Source organism: Glycine soja, chromosome 9 (genome assembly GCF_004193775.1).
Source record: "Glycine soja cultivar W05 chromosome 9, ASM419377v2, whole genome shotgun sequence".
NCBI classification, from domain to species: domain Eukaryota; kingdom Viridiplantae; phylum Streptophyta; class Magnoliopsida; order Fabales; family Fabaceae; genus Glycine; species Glycine soja.
Window position 1 is genome coordinate 35,278,642 of NC_041010.1, and position 23,661 is coordinate 35,302,302.

At 29.0% G+C, this 23,661-nt stretch overlaps 1 protein-coding gene and 1 long non-coding RNA gene across 3 annotated transcripts; both read left to right on the forward strand.

Annotated features, from left to right (window-relative positions):
* The first annotated feature begins 7,286 nt into the window (after nucleotides 1–7,286).
* On the forward strand, nucleotides 7,287–13,860 carry LOC114368406. The gene is made up of 12 exons (XM_028325694.1): nucleotides 7,287–7,339; nucleotides 7,670–7,741; nucleotides 7,809–7,850; nucleotides 10,846–10,921; nucleotides 11,129–11,206; nucleotides 11,290–11,337; nucleotides 11,421–11,561; nucleotides 11,716–11,775; nucleotides 11,942–12,041; nucleotides 12,630–12,722; nucleotides 12,806–13,108; nucleotides 13,758–13,860. The coding sequence occupies exons 1-11, from the start codon at nucleotides 7,287–7,289 to the stop codon at nucleotides 12,853–12,855; spliced, it is 813 nt and encodes a 270-aa protein (XP_028181495.1). The 3' UTR covers nucleotides 12,856–13,108; nucleotides 13,758–13,860.
* Nucleotides 13,861–14,169: 309 nt separating this feature from the next.
* On the forward strand, nucleotides 14,170–16,155 carry LOC114367119. 2 transcript variants are annotated; one of them, XR_003657119.1, is made up of 3 exons: nucleotides 14,170–14,246; nucleotides 14,337–14,458; nucleotides 15,749–16,155. It is a non-coding gene; the product is annotated as an uncharacterized LOC114367119 (long non-coding RNA). The 2 variants fall into 2 exon arrangements; XR_003657118.1 differs by lacking the exon at nucleotides 15,749–16,155 and adding an exon at nucleotides 14,735–14,926.
* Nucleotides 16,156–23,661: the final 7,506 nt, after the last annotated feature.

Below are 23,661 nucleotides of genomic sequence, written 5' to 3' on the forward strand. Positions count from 1 at the left end.
TTATAAGTATTTAATAAAATTAGTTATTGAAGTAACGAGAAAATATAAAATGACAAAAAAATAATAAAATCACGGTTTATTTTTAAAAGGTAACAAGAAAAATGAATAAATATATCAAAGATAAAAGTGAAATAAAATGTAGAAAATTAGAAGTTAGAAGCTATTGTTTTAAAAAAGTTAATTCGATTATATTTGACAAGACATTTCAATTATTTTTTTCATTTTTTTTAGTAGCTGAAAAGCTCATTTAGATGTTTGGCAAACAAACTTTGTTAGTAATTTCTCAATAGCTTCTAGTATTTTTTCAAATGCTACTTGAAATATTGTTTTCTAAAGTGTTAACTTCTATTTTCTAGTTGTTTATATTTTTCACTTTTATCCTCAATACATTTATTCATTTTCCTTGTTGTCTTTTTAGATAAATCATGATTTTTTTATCATTTTATATTTTTCAACTAGTTCAATAACTAATTTTTATCAAACATTTATATTTTAATAAGCTAACTTTTTTATTTTCAGCTACCAACTAGCTTTCTAACTTTCAACTAGCTTTGTGTGCTAGTTTTTCTAAACATAACCTTCAGGTAGCATTTCAAAAAATGTTAGAAATTATTAAACAAAATTTACTTACGAAATAATTAAATAAGCTTTTTAGCTATTAAAAAAAATTAAAAATTAACTGAAATGTTTTACCGAACATAATCTTTTATTTGAATAGTGAGTGTGTCCTTTAAAAAAGAAAAGGTAGATAGGGAAAAATGTTTTTGATTTTAGCTAGTTATATTTAAAAGTATTTTACTTTTCTATCCTCTTTAGATAAAATATATTATTTGGCCAAAATGACAATTTCTATTGCTTTGATTATTAAAATATTTTCTTATGTAAATTAATTTTGAGTAATAAAATTATTTAAGTCAATAATTGGTAATATGATAAACTTATATATTAACAAATTAATATTTTTGGAAACCAATTTGTACAATTTACGCTTTCAGGATCAAAACAACACAAACTATTATTTTTCAAGATCAAATTTTATATCAATCCTTTCCAAATTGAATTCATAACTATCTTTATCTTTATATTAGAATTAATTTATTTTGAGTTTTAATTCCTATACATCAAAAGTTTAGTTTGAATTAATTAGTCTGTATAGTTTCAAAACTTTTCATGATTTTCTTGTCAATATGCCAAAATATGTACCTTATAAGATACAATTGGACGAATGTTATATTAGAAGCACCAAAACATAAAATAGGATAAAACTATAAGAACTAGCTAAAAAAAATGAAATAAAATTAAGGATCAAAACCTATAGTTGTAAAACTATAAGAATCATAAACCAAACCTTTAGTATGTAGGATCAAAACTAATTAAAATTACAATGTGTTTAAACCAAAAACATAAATGGACTTGAAAGTTTGATGGGTTGGAAAAGAGAGAATATAGGCTGAATGGATGACGAATAAGATATTTTGCGTAAGGACAAAACTATGCTGACAGATAAAGCATCCTCCACCAGAGAGAAAGGACTTCAAGAGTTTGTGGTTGCGAAGCTACTTCAGGACTGAGTATACAACAAATAAAAAATTCGAACCTAGTATAAACAAGGACTGTTTTAAGGCAAGTGAAAAGTGATCCGATTTAAGGACTGTTTTAATTCTACTGAAGAAAGAAAGAAGACTATTATGAGTTGCACTAAAAACGAGTAAAATTATTTATCGTTTTAAGGAAAAAAACGGGTAAAATTATTATTGCCTATTTATTTCCGTTAGACAATGTTTACAATGGCAAATTTTTTCAGATGGGGTACTTTTAAAAACTAATTCTCCAAATGGAATAATTTTGAAACAATTTTCACGAGGGGCTGTTTTTCACGTACCATGCATGCAATACGAAGCAAACCGCCATTGTCAATGGTGAGTTCACTGCGGAATGGACGCGTAGCGAGTAAATCGCCAGCATGGTTGGCGACTTCGCCTAAGGTGGATCTTGCCACCCCTACTGGCGAGTCAGCCAGTGGTTTCGCAAACCGCTGGTTTGACTGGCGACTCGTAGGTGCAAGAGGTGCAGGTGCCTAGGCTTGCTTTTCAGGTTGTAGGCTCGGTTTTTCAGTGGTAGGGGTTGCTTTTTCAGAGAAAGGGAAGTTGCAACTCCCATTGGCGAGTTAAGGCCAAGTTGCAACTCCCATTGGCGAGTTAGGGCAGAAGGAATAGCCACTTCGGATGGCGATTTAGGGCCTTTATATACGCAAAAATTCTTTCAATGTTGTTGTGTGCTCACAAGTAGATTTGAGTTTTCAAAACTGTGAGTGTTTAGGGATTTATCCGCATATGATTTCAAATTTGCTTCTTGAGGCTTAAATATTTAAATCAGGTTCGTAGTTTCGAAATTAATAATTTGTGTTATAATTTTTTTTAACTAATTTTTTATAGCAGTTTGAATGTATAGTTTTTATTAATTTTGTAATTAAATTAGTTTTATATTTTATTTCGTAATTTCCAGTAAAATAATTTGTATTATAATTTTTTAAGTAATTTTTTGTAGCAGTTTGAATGTATAGTTTTTATGAAATTTTTAATTAAATTAGTTTTATATGGTTGTTTGTATGTATAAAATAGAAGAAATTTGTTATCAAAATTTTAATTAAATTACTTCGTGTTGGTGTGTGTTCAAAACTAGATTTCAACTTTCAAAAACTGAGAGCATTCTTGAGCATTCTAACTAAACCTAACATACCATATATATAACATAAATAATACCATACAAATCTAAAAAATCTAAACCAAATAATAATAACATACCAATTTAAAAAACTTAAACAAATTCATATTAACAAATTAACTACAACTAATGTACCGTATAACACAAATAATTAGATACCAACTAAAATTATAACATATACATATAACACAAATAATTTTATTATTTTAAGGTATTACTTAAATTTTATTATCAAAAACTAACCGAAAGCACAATTAATACTAATTTAACATATCTATACTAACCTAACTAATATTCTTAAAATAATATTTATAAATCAACTAAAACTAACCTAACATATATATATATATATATATATATATATATATATATATATATATATATATATATATATATATATATATATATATATAACACAACTAATAACTTACAACTTACAAAAATCTAACCTAAATAATATTAATATGTCAACTAAAATTAATTTAACATATATGTATATAACACAAAAGTATACGACAAACAAGATAAAAAAAATTAACTTACCTCAAACACGTACTAAGAAAAGCAACCAAACAGTGTAGGGCAAACAAGATAAAAAACTTCACCTATAACATATAAAAAATTTATCAATTAATATTAATATATCAATTATACTTAACATATATATCACACAAAAAAAATTTAAAAGTTTCAGTTAACAAAATGCTTACCAATAACAGAAACGCATAGTAGGAAGACAAGAAACTAGTGCACTGGAAGTATGAATAAGAGGAGAAGAAAGGAATGCAGTGAAGGGAAGGGATCCAAAGAGAAGAAACGAATGCATGCGCATAAGGGAGCAGCTGCCTCGCATTGCTTTATAGCCCAAAATTTTTTTGAACAAGCAAATCGCCAGTACTGGTGGCGAGTTACTTAAAAAAATTATAATACAAATTATTTTACTGGAAATTACGAAATAAAATATAAAACTAATTTAATTACATAATTAATAAAAACCATACATTCAAATTGCTATAAAAAATTAGTTAAAAAAAATTATAACACAAATTATTAATTTCGAAACTACGAACTTGATTCAAATATTTAAGCCTCAAGAAGCAAATTTGAAATCTTATGGGGATAAATCCCTAAACACTCACAGTTTTGAAAACTCAAATCTACTTGTGAGCACACAGCAACATTGAAAGAATTTTTGCATATATAAAGGTCCTAAATCGCCATCCGAAGTGGCTATTTCTTTTGCCCTAACTTGTCAATGGGAGTTGCAACTTGGCCTTAACTCGCCAATGGGAGTTGCAACTTCCTTTTCTTTGAAAAAGCAACCCTACCACTGAAAAACCGAGCCTACAACCTGAAAAGCAAGCCTAGGCACCTGCACCTCCTGCACTTGCGAGTCGCCAGTCAAACCAGCGGTTTGTGAAACCACTGGCTGACTCGCCAGTAGAGGTGGCGAGATCCACCAGAGGCGAAGTCGCCAGCCGTACTAGCGGTTTACCTGTCACGCATCCGTTTCGCACTGAACTCGCCATTAGCAATGACAGTTTGCTTCGTAATGCATGCATGGTACGTGAAAAACAGGCCCTTCCTGAAAATTGTTTCAAAACTACCCCATTTGGGGAATTAGTTTTTAAAACTATCCCATTTGGAGAAATTTGCCGTTTACAAATTTGGAGAGCACGTATTTACAATTTTTTTTTTAAACGCCGAGTGGTTTGTGTTTATACTACATAATGAGTCAAATCTAGTTAATAAATTTAGGGCTAAACATGATTTTGGTCATTAGAAAAATCATCAAATTTAGTTTTAATTCTTAAACTTTTTTGTGATTGATTTTGATTCTCAAATTTTTTAAAATAAGTAAAATTGGTATGCTAACTCTGATGACAATTTTACTTACATGGTTAACAATTAGCACATGTTTATCCTTTGTCACGTGACATAGGGACCAAAAGTAAAATTAAAAAAAAAAAACACACTAAAATCAATTTTGATCAAATTTTTAAGGACCAAAAACATATTTTACTGTAATAATAATAATAATAATAATAATAATAATAATAATAATAATAATAATAATAATAATAATAATAATAATAATAATAATAATAATAATAATAATAATAATAATAATAATAATAATAATAATAATAATAATAATAATTTCTCGATACACTTGTCAATTTTTTTAATATTAAGCAAATGTTCAATAACGAATTTTTTTAATATATTGTCTTGAAGAATTTCTTTGATCTTATGAGAAAATAAAACAAAACACTTACAGTTAAATACATCTAAAGTGTTGAAAATAGTGTATCACACTCTATGAAAGGAAGGAAGATTTTTTCAATGGGGACCCAATGTTGTATGTTGATCATTAGTTCCTACACAGATTCCAATGTAAAAAATTATTGATTTTCAATAAAGAAATTCAGGTTTAATGCAATGTCAAGATCTAACATGTTTATCTTAAACGTCGGAGTCTACTTGCAAAACATGTGACATTCATTGTGGATGTTACATCCAAGCTGTTAGTCATGTGAGTAAAATGTTAACAAAGTTGGAATGAGGGACTAATTTTAATTATTTCAAAAAATTCGAGAATCAAAACCAATGGAAAAAACTTAAGGACTCAAAATGATGAGTTTTTTTTAGGATTAAAATCATATTTAATTCATTAATTTATTTAATAAAACACGGAGTTGGCTCAGGCTCATGCGCTTAAAATTTTCATTTTTTAATTAGTTAACGGGTGATAATAGTTATATTCTATGATATTTAAAAGTATAAAGTATAAATTTAAAATGGTTTTAAAATATATTTAAAATTAAATCCTAAATTCTATACACAATATAAGATTATTGTTAATTGTTGTGTATCACTGCTACTAAGGAATTCGGGTTCGAGGGATGTTTTTAGGAGCTTTGTGTTAGGGGCTGAATGGTTCTATGTTTGTTTTTATTGGTTTTTCTTTCCTACATCCCTCTTTCATTTTTATGAAGGATGTGTATGTACTCTATGTACCTCCCTACCCGTTCATTTAAAATACTTTGTTTATTTCGATTCTTAGGTGTGGATTTTTTTATTTTTTATTTTTATAAACTAAGAATGTGGAGACAAAAATATATATATTCGGATGTTTGTTTGAATATGATATAAAAATATTTACAGACATAATTCATTTTGTACATATTTCTTTATTTTCTTATTCCCTTATAAACGAATGAAAATCTTATATTCTCATCAGATGTTTAAAATAATTTATTATTTAATCTTATTTATTTATTTAATATTTTTTATTTTTAAATTAAAATAAATTTAAAAATATTTTCAGGAATTAAAAATATGTATCAAACATCTTTGATGAAAAACCAGGAATATTATTCCCAAAAATATAATCAAATTCATAAAACATACACCCCTAAAAATATAACGTAACTAATATTTACTTGTTTGGAAAACTAATTGAATGACATATTAATTGTTATATACACTACTGTAAAAAAAATCATTACATACCTTAATTTGTATGCTTTATCCAAAAAAATCTTAATTTTTATGCTTTTAATTTTTAGAAGATATAAGTTAGATTGAAGTATCTTCTTCTACAAAAGATTATCTATGCTTACGTTACCCGTCACATTTCTTTTATAATATAAAAGATGCATGAATTATGTAGGAAAAAATGTGTTCCTTACCTTTTAAAAAATGTCAATATTTTTTTTATAAGTAGAAATTGAACACGGTATCAAATAATTTACAATATTCACATATTTTGTTCAACTAATGGAGCTAAAATCCTTAAAAAATGACAATATGAAATTATTGAAATTTTTCCTTAAAAAATTATCTGCATACACTTCTTTTTGGAAATCTTAACCCACAAACACTACCTCAATTGTTTAAGTAAAATTATTTATTTATTTAATCAATTTTGAAGTAGAAGCAAATTTATTTCACTAATAACTGAAACCCAAAAGGCTTACAGGCCCATACCTAGTGAATACAATTGGTGGGGAGTTTTGGGACAATTACTTAAGTCATTCTATTTTTTGTTTGTTGCACCTATAAATTTTCTAATATCCTTTTTTATCCTTCTTCTTGCAAACAAAATCCTAGTCACATCTCTCTCAAACCTCCATGACCATCACACTCCACCTCCACCCAAACACCACCTTTGTAGCATCCAATGCCTCCACACTACACCATACCCACCACCACCACACGAATCGTTGTAAGCCACGAACCTTCCACTATTAAAAAATGATTTTTTACGACACACCTTTTAAGACGGTTCTCATAAAATCGTCTTAGAATGTTAAGTGGTGATAATTTTGTAAATAAAAAAAGATGTACGACGAAAATTGTATAAAAATCATCTTAAAAATTGAGTGTTCAAAGACGATTTTAATAAAACTGTATTAAGAATCAAGTATCCGTATTTGAAATCACTCTCACTCAGTTCTCTTCACACACACCCTTTAATTTATTTGTGCCCTAACCTCACTCAAAATATCTCCTTCCACTATTTCTGTTTCTGTCTTCTCCTTCCACGAGCGACAGCGATGAAGATGAGCAACAGCGACGAAGACGAGCTCCTCCAGAGCGGCAACGAGATGTTAATGCTCCTATTTCCTAAACCTTAGGTTGGATCTACTTCTTCGTGTTCCCATTTTTCTCTATTTCCCTCTCTTTCTTTCAATCTCAAACCATAACTATGATCCTTTTTCACGGAATACAGAGCCATTGACTCTTGAGAAGAAAACACGTGTTTCCTTGAGTAGTCGAAAGGAAGCAAGATGGGATCCAAAATTCTTACAAAATGGGGAAGCTTGCATAATGGGAATCGATGAAGCTGGAAAAGGCCCCGTTTTAGGTTCATTCCCTTTTTCATTCTCCACTTTCCCCCTTTTTTCTTCCTTTAAACATATTTTCGTCATTATTTCAGGGCCTATGATCTACGGTTGCTTATAGTGCGCTCAATCTTATCTGAAGACCCTATCCACGTTGAGTTTTGCAGGTACCATACAACCTCATTTTCTTTTTATTATTTTTTTGTTCTAAACTTTTTTTGGTTCTTTGATTAGGGTTAATGAGGCTTTTGACACAAAGGAAATGGAGGCAATGATGTAAGTTCTTAATTATGGAAGCTTATATACGAGTTCTTAATTATGGTACCATACCAACCTTTCTTTGCTTTTGGTTTTAACTTTTCAGGCAAGGAATCTTGATACATTAAAACATGGTAGAAGCATGGAAGGAGTATGTGCGGTTAGAGTTTTGAGTAAGCATAGATAGTGCCTAAATGTGTTTTTTATTCTCATAGGCATAATGCATCCTTAGTACTATTTTATGTTGATTGTATATATGAAACATTATTCTGTTAGAGATATGTTTTTAGGACATTTCATTTTTTTGTTAAATTTTTTTTAACAAATAATCTTTTTCACTAATAGTTCTGAAAATCCTTTTATAATTAAGTTTTGAGTAAGCATAGATAGTACTCAGTGTCTTTTATTCGGGATAACTTACTTACTATACTTTTAGGTAGAACAAAGCATGCAAGAACTGATTAAAACAAATCTGAAATTCATTATTGTCAATAATAATCAAGCAAAAAGTTTTCAAGTTCTGAAAAGAGACGTTTTATCCCTCCACACCAATTTATGTACCCCTCTTATCCTTATAAAAAATGTAATACCAAGAATCAAACTGAAAATAAAATGGGACAGTAGTATCCTTAACTGAGAAAACTAAAAATCCCCCATTCATAAACCACAATTAATGAATATAAAATAAAAACCTTGTTCAAAATCATCTTTATTTTGTATCTTACTTGTATCTAGTTCACAAATAATGCAATATTTCAAACTAAACTAAGGCAATCTTATGCGTTGCTCATACATTTTTATCCTAGTTCTCAGTTTACTCGTTCTGTGAGCCAATTTTCCAGGCTCATGCTTGGCTCAAGTTAGAGTCATGAGCTACTTGAGTCGTCACAATAAGCTCAATTGGGTTAAGCCAAGTGTACTCTCAACATTTAATGACCCAAATAAGGAGTTCCGGATTGCATAAAACTCACTCAATGGATAAAAAACTATTATATACTTAGAAAACCATTTATGTAGTTTCTCCCAATGATTTATTTTGGAATAGATGATTCATGACATGTTATCAAATCCTGCATGATCAAGTGGTCATTAGTTTGATCCCTATGTCCATAATCTTTTAAATAAAAAGTTAAATTTTAGCACAATTTATGGTGTGTTTGAGCATTATTAACACTTCAAGCATGGAAGCCCTTACAAGAGGGGGCATGTTAGATATAAAACCATTCACATATTTTTACCTAACAACTTAAGCTTTTGGGATAATAGTGTTCATGACAAATAATTTATATGATAAATGTATATGTTTTGAAGATGTGTATGTTGTGTAGTTCATGAGCAAATGAGTTGAGCACTAAGTGGCTTATGCTTAGCTCATATTTTAAATAAGCCATATATTTTAGCCCATGCTAAATTCATTTGCTCGTGAGCTTAAACTATTGAACCAAAACTAAGTTGAATAACAAGTTGCATGCTAGTGGCTAGGTTTATTTTAACCATTGATTGCTTTAATTTGCACTATTAGGCCCATCATTAATCTTGATTTCCAATTTTACTAGCTAATAACGCGAAATTTGAGTTTAATTGATAGTCAATTTTGATTAAGAATGATTAGAATTCATCCACTTTACTGTTGTTTTTAATGAAATAATGAGGAATTTAATATCATTATAATTTTTTACCAACAGGATTCAAAGGAAGAAAATTTCAAGTGCTTTGGAGGAAAAATGATGTAAAAAATTGAAGAAAAAATTGAAGATTGGAACACTTCGCTTAGCGCACAAGACAGGCCCAGCGGCGTGCGTCTCCATGCTTAGCGGCCAGCTTACACTTAGCGTGAAGAAGGCCCACGAGAAAGTCCAAAGGCGCGCTTAACACGAATCTTGCGCTAAGCGCATGATCACCACCATACTCGCTAAGACCAGAGGTCCACTTAGCGCGAGGTCGTGTGAATTTTAAGCTACCTTAGGCCTATAAAAGGAGTAGGAAGCAAAGGAAAAAGATAGACTGAGACTCAGAGCTCTCTAATGAATAAATCTTAAGCTTGAGTGTCTCAAATAGGGGAAACTTTCTTTCTATGTTCATTATCCCCTTCTCTTCCTTTATTCATCCCTTCTCTTCTTCTATTCACATCAGCCTCTCTAAAGTGTAAAGTCTCTCATGGCAATGAGAGGCTAAATCCCATTGTTGGAAATCTGGCAAGCCAACTCTTGTAATGTAATTCTTTCTTATTATCTATTTAATACAATCTAATTTTTATTGCTCTTTATGTGTTTTATTATTTACTGATTATGGTTTGATCACTCATGCTCATGTATTGTTTGGGAGGTAATGCATTGAAAAAATGGCTATTTTCTAAGAACTGGAAAAGGCATCTAAATGAAATCATTCCTAGAAGTAAAGTGAGATTTGTTTAGCCTATTTATTCATCTTTTGTCTTAATGCAATCTACTGTTTTTATCTTTGCAAAAATATTTGGAAGAGAAAAATAGATAAATTAGATTTTTCATGCGGGAAACCAAAGATAAAATATCATAGTAAACGTGGGTGGAAACTGGGATAACATTAAATAAAGAAAATTTATTACATCACAAGTAGTTTTGACATGTTAGGTCCAACATATTTGTATTCTGAATTCATATTTAAGCATTCAATTATCATCATCTTTATCTTCTACTTTTCTTATCTTTTACATTAAAATATCTTATCTATTTTATCTTCTACTTTTTTTATCTTTAAATCTCTTATCTCTTTAAATTTTTATCTTATCTCCTAATTTTTTATTTTAAATTTCTTGTCTTTCTTATTCTTGACTTTTTCTAAATTTTACATCTAAAAATTCCTTATCCCTTTTACTCTTTCTCTTGCTTAAAGATTGGGATATACACCAACTCAAAAGTATGAATAAAATCCTTATGGATTTGACATTCGAACTTTCGAGTAACTTTACTACTTGTGGCAATTGGGTGCACTTGCCAATGAAACATTGAGATTTGACTCTTTAACATATTGTTAGCAAAATTGCTCACCTCGACATATATGGTTATGCAAGAAACCTCTTATTCACCAGTTTTCTTATGCAAGTTTATGAGGTGCATCACAAATGTATTACAAAATGCAATGGAGAATGACAGAAGAAGCTTCTCGAAAGGTTGTGCAAGAAGAAGAGGAAAAGCTGATCTTGCAGAAAGCTCCATTGCAAAAAAAATTAATTGACATATGTCAGTGTCCTATTTGTGTCATACCTCTTTCCATCAATTTTAGTTCTTTCCTTTTGAGTTGATCTAGATATGTGCTAGGCATACAAAACCTTACTGGCAGTGGCCAAGTATGGCTTCAAGGGTATGAGCAATGATGTGGAGAAATGCTTGTCACTGGTAAGATTCAAGCAATTTTTCACTTTTCATTGCAATTGGTTTACATGTAATCTTATGACTGAGTAAATGTTCGGTGTGCGGAGGAAAGGATGCGTGGGCTGATAAATAACCTGATTAGAATATCAAAACAGGTCAGTTGATTTTCGTAGCTGCTCACACAAATAGTCTTTCATAATTGTATAAAATTTTCTACTTACAAGAACTTTTCTACTAGAGGGTTGATTTTGAGAAAACAAGACATCAAAATGTTGTCACTTCAGATGTTCGGCACCAAATCATGACAATAAATAGGAAAGTAAGGGAAGAGTGGGATAAAAAACAGGCAGAAGCAAAGAAGATTCGAAAACTAAATGATGTTAGTTCCAAATATTGGAATTATAATATTTATTTTTCCTTTTCCCTTTGATCTTAGAGTACTTCAACCAAATTAATATTAAGCAAAATGGATTCTTAAGATGATGATATGAGTTCTGATTATAGTCATTACACTGATTATGTAAAATTGTCAGGGAGCTAAAAAAATTGCAGTTTCTTTAAAGGAAAATTGGTCAATAACAACATTGAATTTGGTAAGAAGAGATCTTTTTTTGTTACCTTTTAGTTTTCACTTTGTACATGTTCTCTGCCATGTTACTATCCCTGCTCTGGCCATTAACAAAAGAGTAAACAAAAAACACCTAGGCAATAATTTAGTTTATCATATTTGTTCTGTTTGTCTTTTCTAAACACCGACAGATTTTATCTCATGGCTCATGCTTAGCTATGATCCCGTTGGACCAAATGGTGCCAAGGCCTTGGCTGAAGTTCTCAAGTTTCATGGGAAAAAGTTCTCCAGGTAAATGCAAATAGCAAGATCTCTGCTCAATTTTTTAGTAACTTATTTAATTATCTATTTACTATATAAAAACTGTCCATCAGTCGGCATGTGTTGGCTGGACAATGCTCCACTTATTTTTTTTAACATTTCACTTTCTTTTTTCTATCTCCCTCTTCTTATACTTTAAAAATTGTGCAATGCATGGCCCCACTCCTAGTTCCATTCTATTGTCATATAGAAGGTAAGCTTTCCCCAACTTCCAGGAGTCTTTTTTTCCTTCGATACTGGTCTTGTCTAGACTTATATTTCTTATCCATATAGAGAGGGGATCAGGAAAATCTTTTTAGTCCTTATTGCAATCCCAGCAACATCTCTCACTAACACTGTTTCAACAAATATATTAGTTATAAATAATGATAGCAAATGCCCTAATACGTATTTTCATTAATACCAACTTAAGAAAGAGGGGAGAAAAAACAAATATGAGATGCATAAGTTGATTAGCGCTGAATCAGAGACAAAAGATGGTGAATTGTTGTTCATATCACTAGTTGTTGTGGTCTCTTTCCAATGTTGTTTATCCCACTATTTATATGTTCATTGTAGCTATTGCAAAGGAAGACAAAAGAAGCTTCCTGGCCACAAAAAGGCTGAAAGAACTTTTGGAATTTAGAAAAGCTTCCTCTAGTGAAACTAAGGGTTAGGAGATTTATTGTATCATGTAGCTTTTTTCTTATTTTGTCAGCTTATTGATAACCAGCAGTGTATTGTTTTATACATAGGTGTTGGAGGTGGGAATGGCCCTGGAGTTCAGTTATTGGTAACTTTATGATGAGTTTGTAAATTGCATACAAGGATTAAATAATTAAATGGTCTTAGACATGCTGGACTTATTAAAAATTGTATAGCTTTTCTTGGAATACTGACTCAGACTTCGCATCAGATTCCATGTATGCTAATAAGTGGATGTTTTGGCATCTAGTACTTGTGTTTTCTCTTTAAATGGCTTTGATGAAGGCAATTGAGCATGAGATTGAAGTAAATGTCCGAGTGCACGAAGTTCGTTCAGAATGTGAACATCAAAAGTAAGTGTATGTTCCCTTCCCCACTTTATGAAAAATCGACATTCTGGGTCTAGTAATGATGTTGATTCATTGTTTGGCAAATTTAAATCAACAATTTCCTCTCCAAATGTTTCTACTGCCTTAACTGTGATTACTTAGCTACATCTAGTTAGATTTGAAATTAAACAAGACATTTGTAAAGCATAAAGGCTTTAATATTACCAACCTACCTAAGAACAATTTTTAAGCGCTTGCAAGAAAATACTCTCAACCTACATTGATTTTATAAAATACAAGATTACACAATAAAATATGTCAAATTGGGATCGATAGCTTGATATTCCTATTTTCAGCAAGTATCTTTGCTAATTATAAAAGGAATCAATGAATATTATTAGCTAATCAAGCTATATCAACACTATGTATAGTTTGTATATCATTCCTCTTATATCAGCTGAATGCAATGCATATAAATTCCTTTACTCTATTTTTTAAAGGCTAAGTGTCAATTTAATATAGATCAATGTCAATTTAATTATGTGTCATGTGGAGATTGTTTGAGACCATGGTAGTCCTAAATCATGTAATAATTTTTCCAATCTAGGAGGTTGTAGGAGTATTAGTATGTTTTCTTTGTCATTTCTTTAGCCATTCTCTCTGTCTTTCACAGGAATTTCCCATCGGCAGCAAGCTAGATCCTATTGTTTATGGCCCTCCTGAATCGACAATAACAAAGGAAATTCTAGAGCAAGAACTTAGTGGAATGAGCTTGGAACAGTTTAGCTCTATATTTTCATGCCATATATCATGTTATATTTTCTTTATTAACAAATTAATACATTGCTTCATAAATTACATATCAGTTTCTTCTCTTTATTGAGTCAAAAAGGATTTATAATGCATTCAGTAATGATTAAAAATTCTATTTTTGATGGCACTATTGTATAAGAAACTCAAGGATGAAGTTTTGGAAGGACTATATCTTTAAGAATTTAAGATATCACTTCTTTAAGTAGTATGGTCATAGATATGATACTCCTATTTAGTGTAAGCACAACTTGTTTTCATTTCATGATGATTTGCAGTCACAAACATTGGATGGTCTAGAAAGTGGAACATAAAGAACATTGACTATTTTTTGTGTTTTGTGCCTATCAAGGTTTTTGCAACACAAAACCCCTAGCTTAACAAACCTTGAAAGTTAAAATGTTTAATGTTAAACTTTCCTCTTTTCTGTTTCTAATTTCAGCATCAATATGCCAATTTCTCTAATCATGGTTACAAGAACACAGAAAAAGGTTCCCTGAATCTTCAGTTGATTAATTAGAGATCTGACTTTTCATTTGCGCTTTTCACGGGTGGCTTAACAATGTATGCTCATACACTCTACTCTTTAATTTTCCTGTTTATCAAATTAATGGATATATGATGATTGTAAAGATTTTCCAATTCATGGAAACTGTTAGTAGTTTGGTTTTTAGTTTTCGAAGCTTTTCTTTTCCCAATTGATTTTATGAGAATATATTATTGACCAATATAGCTTTGTGGTCATCATGAAAGCTTGCAATCATAAACAATATATTATTGACCAATATGACTTTTTAGTTTTTTGGAATTTTAATGTAGTTTTCTTGGCTCCTTTTGTAGGACCTGGTTGCTCCTCTATTGGAGTTAGAAGTTTCACTGATCATGATTCTTTGTCACTAATGATAACTTGTTTCCTGTATATGATTTAGAAGTTATGTTTTAATTATATTTAGTTAGCTGACAATTATGGCACAAATTTTTGTTGTTGGTTTAGATAACTTTTTAATTATATTTAAATAAAGATAAAATAATTTCAACTTTATATTTTATTTTCAATATATTAAAAATAATGGTTAAATTTTTTAATTAGAAATGTTTTATTTTTAAATAATCAATTTATATATAATAAACCTCACTTTCTAAGACAGTTTTTAAAAAAACGTATTAGAAAGTGAATTTTCTAAGATGGTTCCTCACAAGATCGTTTTAGAATCTTCTATTCTTTAATTTTTTTTAAGAAAAGATATTCTAAGACGGTTATACAAAGAATCGTCTTAGAGACTTTCTAAAGTGATTTTTGAAAAATCGTCCTAAAATCTTTGTCTTTATTTTTTTTTTAAAAAAGAAATTTTAAGACGATTTTTCAAAAAAACATCTTAAAAAATTGACTTTCTAAGACGGTTTGGGGATAGTTGTGGAAAGTCTTGACTTTCCACGAAGATAATTTTAAAGATGGTTAAAAACTATTGTAAAAAGCTCCTTAAAATCGTTGTGGAAAGCGTTGTTTTTAGTAGTGCTCATACTAGTCTAAAGTCATCGTTGCGCACACCGCCATAATATAGTTAAAATTGAGTAATTCGTAATACACTTGTATTGCAAGTTACTCAATCCATAATACATTTGTATTACACATTACTCAATTTGTAATGTATTTGTGTGTATTAGGAATTGTGTAATCCAAAATACACATAAAGAATTACAGATTGAGTAATTCATAATACATCTGTGTGTATTATGGATTATTCATTTTATAATGCATTTGTGTCTATTATGGATTACTCAATTTGTAATACACATCATTTCCTACTTTCACATTGTTCCTAACCCTGGCCACTATCTCTCCAAGCTCCTGAGACTCAAGTCGATAGTCAATTGCCTCATGCTCTTCAGCCACAGTTGTCACTATGGTGGAACCATTCTTTGCAAAGCCAAGAGACATTGTCGAGAACAACCTCGATGCATGTGTTCTCACCTTTGTGTGTTGAGACCATGTTTGCTTCCTTTTTGTGCTCCTAGTGTTTGGTGATGGTGCTGCCTACAGTGAGGAGGAAGATGACGAGAAGAAAAGACCGAATGAAGTGAGAAGGGTAAGATGGAGAATTTATAAATTTAGAGGGTGCACCAAGTAAAATTGGGTTGCATCAAGCAATTGTACTGTGACAACTAACAAGAAGATGCAAAGCTACAATGCGCACTTTGATATGGCAATAAAATATAATTAAAAAAAATAAACAGAAAAGAAAAGATGAAACGTACTGTGACAAGAGTTGTTAAGTGTCCTAAAAAATATTGATTAAAAATGTAGTATTAAAATTATAATAACTTTAAATTTTGAATCATTTTAGAGAAAAATAATTATGTATTGATAATTTAAATTTTTTTACAGAATCATCCACTAACAACTTATTATATGTGATAAGTTTGTTGATTTTTAAAATAATTATCTTAAAGTAATTCGGACACTATTAAACTCAATTTTAAATCTTTTTGCAACAATCTCTTATTAATACTTCCATTCTTTTTTTTATATAGGAAGTATTAAATAGTTCTATATTTTCAAAATATTATATTTAGAGGAATAGAAAGGTCAAGCACCCAAGCATAGACAGATAGGATTAGGGTTGTTTGCGGTACAGTTTGATGTAATTTTCTGACATAAAATTAGTCTGAATTAAATAAGAAAATTAAATGTGATACAATTTGGTTTGGTTTAAATTATTTATTAAATTCAATTTGTAGTTTGGTTTTTTGAAAATTTTGTTATTAATTGAATGACATTTTTACCAAGAGGGGACTTTTTTTTTTTGCATTTTTCCAATCGCTTTTAAATAATTTCCCAAAAGGGGTAAGTCGTAACAGGTGTTACAACTTTTGAGCCAGGAGTCGTAACATCTATTATGACTTTTTTTTTTTAATGAAGTCAGTCAATTTTATTTATGACTTTAAAGTTGTAACCTTTTTTTTCGCTTTTACGACTTCAAAGTTGTAAAACATTTTTTTTAAAAAAAATTAAAAATTGTTTTCATAAAAGTTTTGTTTTTTAATAAGTTTTTTTAATTTTTGTACGGTTATTTTATTTTGTTTTCAAATAAATAATTTTTATTTTACTTGTTAATAATTTTATTAAATAACATATAAAATGAAACCATAAAAAATATACATCATATTAAATAAAAGTATTAACAAGTAAAATTAAAATTATTTATTTGACAATTAAATAAATATATTTTTGTATAATTTTTAAAAATTAGAAAACAAAATAAAATGACTGTAAAAAATTTAACTCTTTTATAAAAAAACAAAACTTTTACGAAAATAATTTTAATTTTTTTTTAAAAAAAGAAGGTTTTATGACTTTGAAGTCGTAAAAGCAAAAATAAAAGTTACGACTTTAAAGTCGTACAAAAAAAACCAAATTTTTAAAATTATTTACGATTTTAGTTTAAAAAAAAGTCGTAACAGGTGTTAGGACTTATTCTCTTTTGAGAAATTATTTAAAAGGACCCCCAATTGAAAAAATGCGAAAAAATACCCTCTCTTTATAAAAAAAAGTCTAATTGAACAAAACTTGAATAATAATTAGGTAATCAATCAACATTATAAATGAACAACAAAAGTTTCAACAATTGAATTTTAAAATAAAACAATAATTATTTTTAAGTTGAATAATAACCATTCAATTTAAAAGTAACCATTCAACTTAAAAGTAAAAATAATACATAATACTTGCTTTCAAGTTTCAACCATTGAACTTAAAAAAAATAATAAAATAATATTCATAATACTTACTTTCCACCATGACAACTTAGAAAGTAAATATCTAACAGTAAAACATTGATTACAACAATAATTTTTAGGAGTGTTCGTGGTGCGATTTGGTTTGATTTGATTTTTGTGTGTCAAATTGTAAATTAAAATGAACCAGGTGATTTAGAAAAAGAAAAAAACAACCAATGATCATCATTTTTTATGTGATTTTGGTTTTTTTTTTGTTGATTTTTGATTTTACATATAATTTGGTTTGGTTTTGAACATCCCTAAATAAGATGGGTCTAGAGAGATCCAAATAGGTGATGGTTTAAGCTTTAAACTTTAAAGATTAAATGACCTAGATATCATTTTTTTTAATATTATTCAGTTTTATAATAAATTTTTTTATAATAGTAGATGAGTGATAACCATTAAGTTATATATATTATATTTCTCATTTGTCTACCATCATCATTGAAGAAATATGAAGTTTATTTTATTTTTCTTATAACTTTAATGGTAGAATTTAGAAGTAACGTGACAAAGCTCATTTACCATCCTAACATAGACCAAATGTTAATACCCGTTCATTGACCTCTTCCATCTGACTGCATACTTATCTCTACTGAAATGGTTATCGCCATTGAGCTATCACTCACTAATGGTTAGATTGCCTTCATAGACAAAACATATATTGTAGCTCGAAACTTACACCACTGACTGAGGAGATAAAACCATCATGACTAGAGGCTATGACCCTTTGCAATTTCAATTAGATACGCGTTTAATTAATATCACAGACACTATCTTGTTGGTTGTCCCCACTTCACCTCAGAACAAAATGCATTTACTTTTTATTTAATATAGTATTTTCTTTTAAGTAAGATGATTTGTAGGAAGATATATCAGTTGTCTATTCTGAAAATGTATTATTATACACCTGTTTTATTATAATTTCTACTGTTAATATTTGATTAATTGCTATAATTACGTTTTTAACCACTAAAATAAAATCTCTCTTAATCATAAAGACGTGGAGGAAAGTGTGCGTTAGGACTGTGATGAGGATACGCAAGGGAGAGTGTATGGATAAAAGCAGCATGCATGGAGTTGCACGTGTGAGGGTGTTAGGAACAAAAAAATTGTAGCTGAAATTATACGATTGCAAAATGTGAGGGGTTAGTTTTGTAGGCTCTCAAAGACTCAAACCTTCCAAAATATTGTCGTTTATCTTATAATAAAACTTAAATATGTTTTCATCTTTAATAAATAATTAATTTTTATGTTTGACTTTTAATAAATTTTTGTTTTTTTATTAAATATAAATCTCTAATAAAATAATAATTTTATTTTTGGTTAAAAAGGAACTCCAGATATTTGATATCTTTCTCTTTGAATGACATCTCAATTTCAACAATGGTTTCATTAGATATCTTACAACTGATGGAAATAAATTTATATGCTCACGATCCAAGTCATTATGTAATCAATTTTAATTTTAATAATAAAGTATTATTTTATTTTCATTGTCATATTTTATTATTTGATTAAATGGTTTATTTGATAATGTCATTGATTAAAATTAAAGACTTGTTATTATAATAGAGATTATGATAATGAGAAACAAGTTTGTTCTAATTTTAATCTAAACCGTTCTTGATCATAGGATTATTGTAAATAGGATATCAATAATCTGGATAGATTAATATATGTGATATTATTTATTGGATAAATATTAATAGATCTCATTTATTAATTTGCATATATAGATGAGTCACATGTTGATGTGATCATTGAACTGACTCAATTGAAATTTTTTAATGGTTAAAATTTACCATAAAGTGTCAATAGAAAATTCTCAATAAAAGGTATAATAATTTTCTTTGACCTGAGATTGTCATAATACTTAACATGTTATTTGTTGTATTTTGATTTCGGACACCTAATGCTTTAGAGCACTTGTTGAATGGATATTGTATATGATTAAATACCTGTAGAATTAATGATTAATCAAGATAGAATTCATCAACTCTTGGTAATGAATTTGAGCTCTATGAATAAAATTATATCTTGGACAGGAAAATTAAATGAAAGAAGAAATGAGTTTCTTAAGTCATTATGAGTTAACTCAAAATGGTTTGATAGTAATACCATACTCTAGAGTTAACCCAGAGCTGTAAAGATGGAAGAAATTATAACAGTACTCTTCTAATGATTCTTGAAAGTAAAATGCTACTTCATGCTATTCGGACGTTAAGGAGTGTTGTTAGACGTCTACCTTGATTAGTATATTAATTTGATTAATATATTACTGGCTTAGTATTGAACCTACGGGGTCACACACAAACGAGTGTTCTAATCTATGTTAAAGAAATTATTTTAATATTTGATGATTTATTAAATTAGAGAATTTAATATGATCAAATGATTAATTGATTTCAAAAAGGTGAAATATTATTATATTCTTGTTAAACATGTATGATTTTGTATTTGGAATTTGACTTGAAAAGACAACTAGATACAAGTTTGACTTGGTCAATTATTATTTCAATTTAATTGCTAAAAAGTTAGCAATAAAAGGTAACAAGAAATAATATAGTTTAAAAAAAGGATACTATCAATAGTGATTTTGATTTGATTAGAAATTTGGTATTCTTAGGGTGCTATAAATAGAGCCTTGGGCTACACATTGAAAGAATAATAATATCACTTCTCTACACTTATTTTTTCACTTATCTAAGTTGTTGACGAATATATGTTAGTCTCGGTGTGGATACACGTAGAGTCTTTACACTATTGAATAATTTTTTGCTTCAGGAGCTCATCAATAAGTACACTTTCTGATATATCATTTGTTTATAATATAATTTAAATACAAAATAAATCTTTTTATTCCGCAATGTGTGTTTTTTGAACACCCTTTTTCTTACAACAACTAGAATCACTCTTTTTTCCTTTCCAGTTCCTCCACCACCGTAAACCCCAATTAGATTCAGGCATGATATACTTTTTAGTTATTAGGAGAAACCGACGGATCCAGGAAATAGTTCTTAATGTTTTGTTTTAATTACTAATAAATTAACAAATTTTGTATTTATTTTTTAATATATTAGGTAATTTTGTTTTAGTCTTATGACTAATAACAAATGAAAAAAATTATCATAAAATTTATTAATTTATCTAGGACAAAAAAAAGTGTCGAAGAATTAAAAATAAAATTATTATTTTATTAGATATTAACACAAAACAAAAAATTATTTGACAACAAAGATAAAAATCAAATATTTACTTGAAATAAAAAAAACATATTTAAGTCTGACAATAATTGTTATGTAGTATTTATTTTTTTGCTTTGGCCCAAATTCCTTCAATTGTATCAGATTGGAATTGAATATTTAACAATTTCTTCCTGCACCTCATCTTTGCTTTCTGCACCTAATCTGTAAAATTACATTCACCTAAATTAGCCTTTTTAGAATGTAAAATTTTACATTCTGAAATAGCTAGCATTTCTGGAAGTTTAAGAAGGTGCAGAAAATAAATATGGAGGTGCAGGAAGCAATTGCTTGAATATTTTGATTTACATGGGTGCAAGTCCATTATTGTATTGCCTTAAGCCTTAACTGTATTTTAATGTTTGCTGTATAAAAAACTGTATTTTTATTTTATTTTATTTACTTTTGCATTTATTTACATTGTTATAGTTATTGAATTAGAATCAATTAGGGTTGGTCAAGTGGTAATTTTGAGGTAGTATGCGTAAAATTATAGGTTGAAATCTCAATGGTCGTTGCACTAAAAAAATTATCTATTGGTTTGTGCCACTTTTCAACTTTCTTTGTTCTTTGTTTAATTAAATAAAAATAAAATAAGTAGAAGATTTATACAAAATCAAATATTTATAAATTAAGTTAATTTATATTTGCAATTATGTATGTGAATATTATAAAGGAAATTACATAATATTAAATTATAAAAATAATTTTATCTATGAACATTCATTTTTCTTAGACAAAAATTAGATACAATTCCTTAAATTTTTTATGTTGTCATTCAATTAGAATTAGATTTTTTTATTATAGTAAGCTGCTGAATAAAATTTTATTTTAAAAATCAATATAGGTTATTGAAGTACAACTTCATTTATTAGTGGAAAACAACATTAAAAGCACTCAAAACTGTATTTAAATTGTCTATTTTTCTACGGTTTTCATGCAAAATTTACCCAAACTTCAACTAATTGCTCACAACAATTTCCAAAATACTCAAACAATTTGTGTCGAAAAAGGGACTCGGCTAATGGGTCCTAAGCTACTCCAAAGAATGCTTAATGTCCAAGCGTGAATGAGAGTTTGATCTTCCGTGCGAGTAAAAGATAAAAGCTATAAAGAAAGTGATAAAAATAACATAAAATGATAAAGATAAATGCAGGGTAAAAATAGATATGTTTGATTGATTGGATTGTAGTCCTTGTAAAATTCAATACAAGATCTATTTATACCGCAAGGAACTTAGATACCTAAATCGTGGTTTGGACCTTTGTTATTTGATTTTACAATGATTCAACTAATCCTAGAAATCTTATTCGACTAATTTATGCGAATTCAACTAATTTTTGCTTGTCTGATAATCTAATAACCCTCTTGAACCACATCTCTTGATTGGCATGGTCTCCACTTCCTCTACTAATGCTTATGTAGCTGAATACATTTCCCTCAAATGATACTCCAATTAGGATTTGTTTAAATAAACTTATCTAGAAGTATTTTTAAGAGAAGAAAAAAAATAAATTTCTTTATAAGTTAAAATTAACATACACATGAGTTAATTTGTAAAAATTCTTCTATATAATTTATCTAAAAGATGAAAGAACTTCTACTAAACTAATTGTCTTCCTTTCTTGACCAAGTTCACTCATCTTGCGGCTATTTTAGCTAAATGCCAACATCTTCTTTACAACAAAGCACATCAAATTATTGCTCTTGTTTTGTGGCTTCTTAACAAAATTATGATTTTGATCGATGCGAAAGCAATTACACTTTAAACTTATCAAATATGTTTGATACAAAAGTCCGAAGCACGTTTAAAGGCTCAAATTTGATCGTACATTTTAAAAAGGGCTATAATCATAATGATTTTAGTTAGGGTTTGCAAATGGCTCAAACAGGAATTGTAAAAGGAACATCAATGAAAGATGTCTAACAGCATTTAAAGGATTATTATTGTGTGAATAGGCTGTGTTCTGGGTCATTAATTATCAGGCACTACTATTATGGTCGTTCCTTTAGAAGCATGAACCGCATTGGAAAAGACGTGCGCTATATATGATACCACAAAATTAAATGTGAAGTGCGTCACAATATATATATGAATAGGGTTTCTTTTGTGGTAAAATTACATTTTTGGTCCTCCAGTTTATCTTCAGTTTTGGATTTGGTCCCCCAGTAATTTAATTCACTAATTTAGTCATTCTATTTTGTAAAATCGTGCAATGTTAGTCCCTCAGGCCACAATTGGACGTTGACCGTTAACAAGTGATGTTGACTGTCACGTGTCACGTTCTTATTGGATGATGACTGTCATGTGTCATGTTCTGATTGGTCAATGAAAACAACAATGCATTTCATCTTTCATGGAATTGACATTCAATCAGAACATGACACGTGACAATCATCATTCAATAAGAATGTGACACGTGACAGTCAACATCACTTGTTAATGGTCAACGTCTAATTATGGCCTGGGGACTAACATTGCACGATTTTACAAAATAGAAGAATCAAATTCGTGAATTAAATTACTAGGGACCAAATTCGAGACTAGAGATAAACTGAGGGACCAAATTTACAATTTTGTCTTGTTTTTTAAAGGGCGGTGACTCACTATCTCTCATTGAGTTTTAGTCTCAACTGACAACTTTTGTGAGGATGCCTTTAATGTAAGTTTTTTTATATGAGTTTTTTAATATTTTTTTGTCTCTTTAATAATTTTTGTGATTGCGATTCTCATAGTGTCTT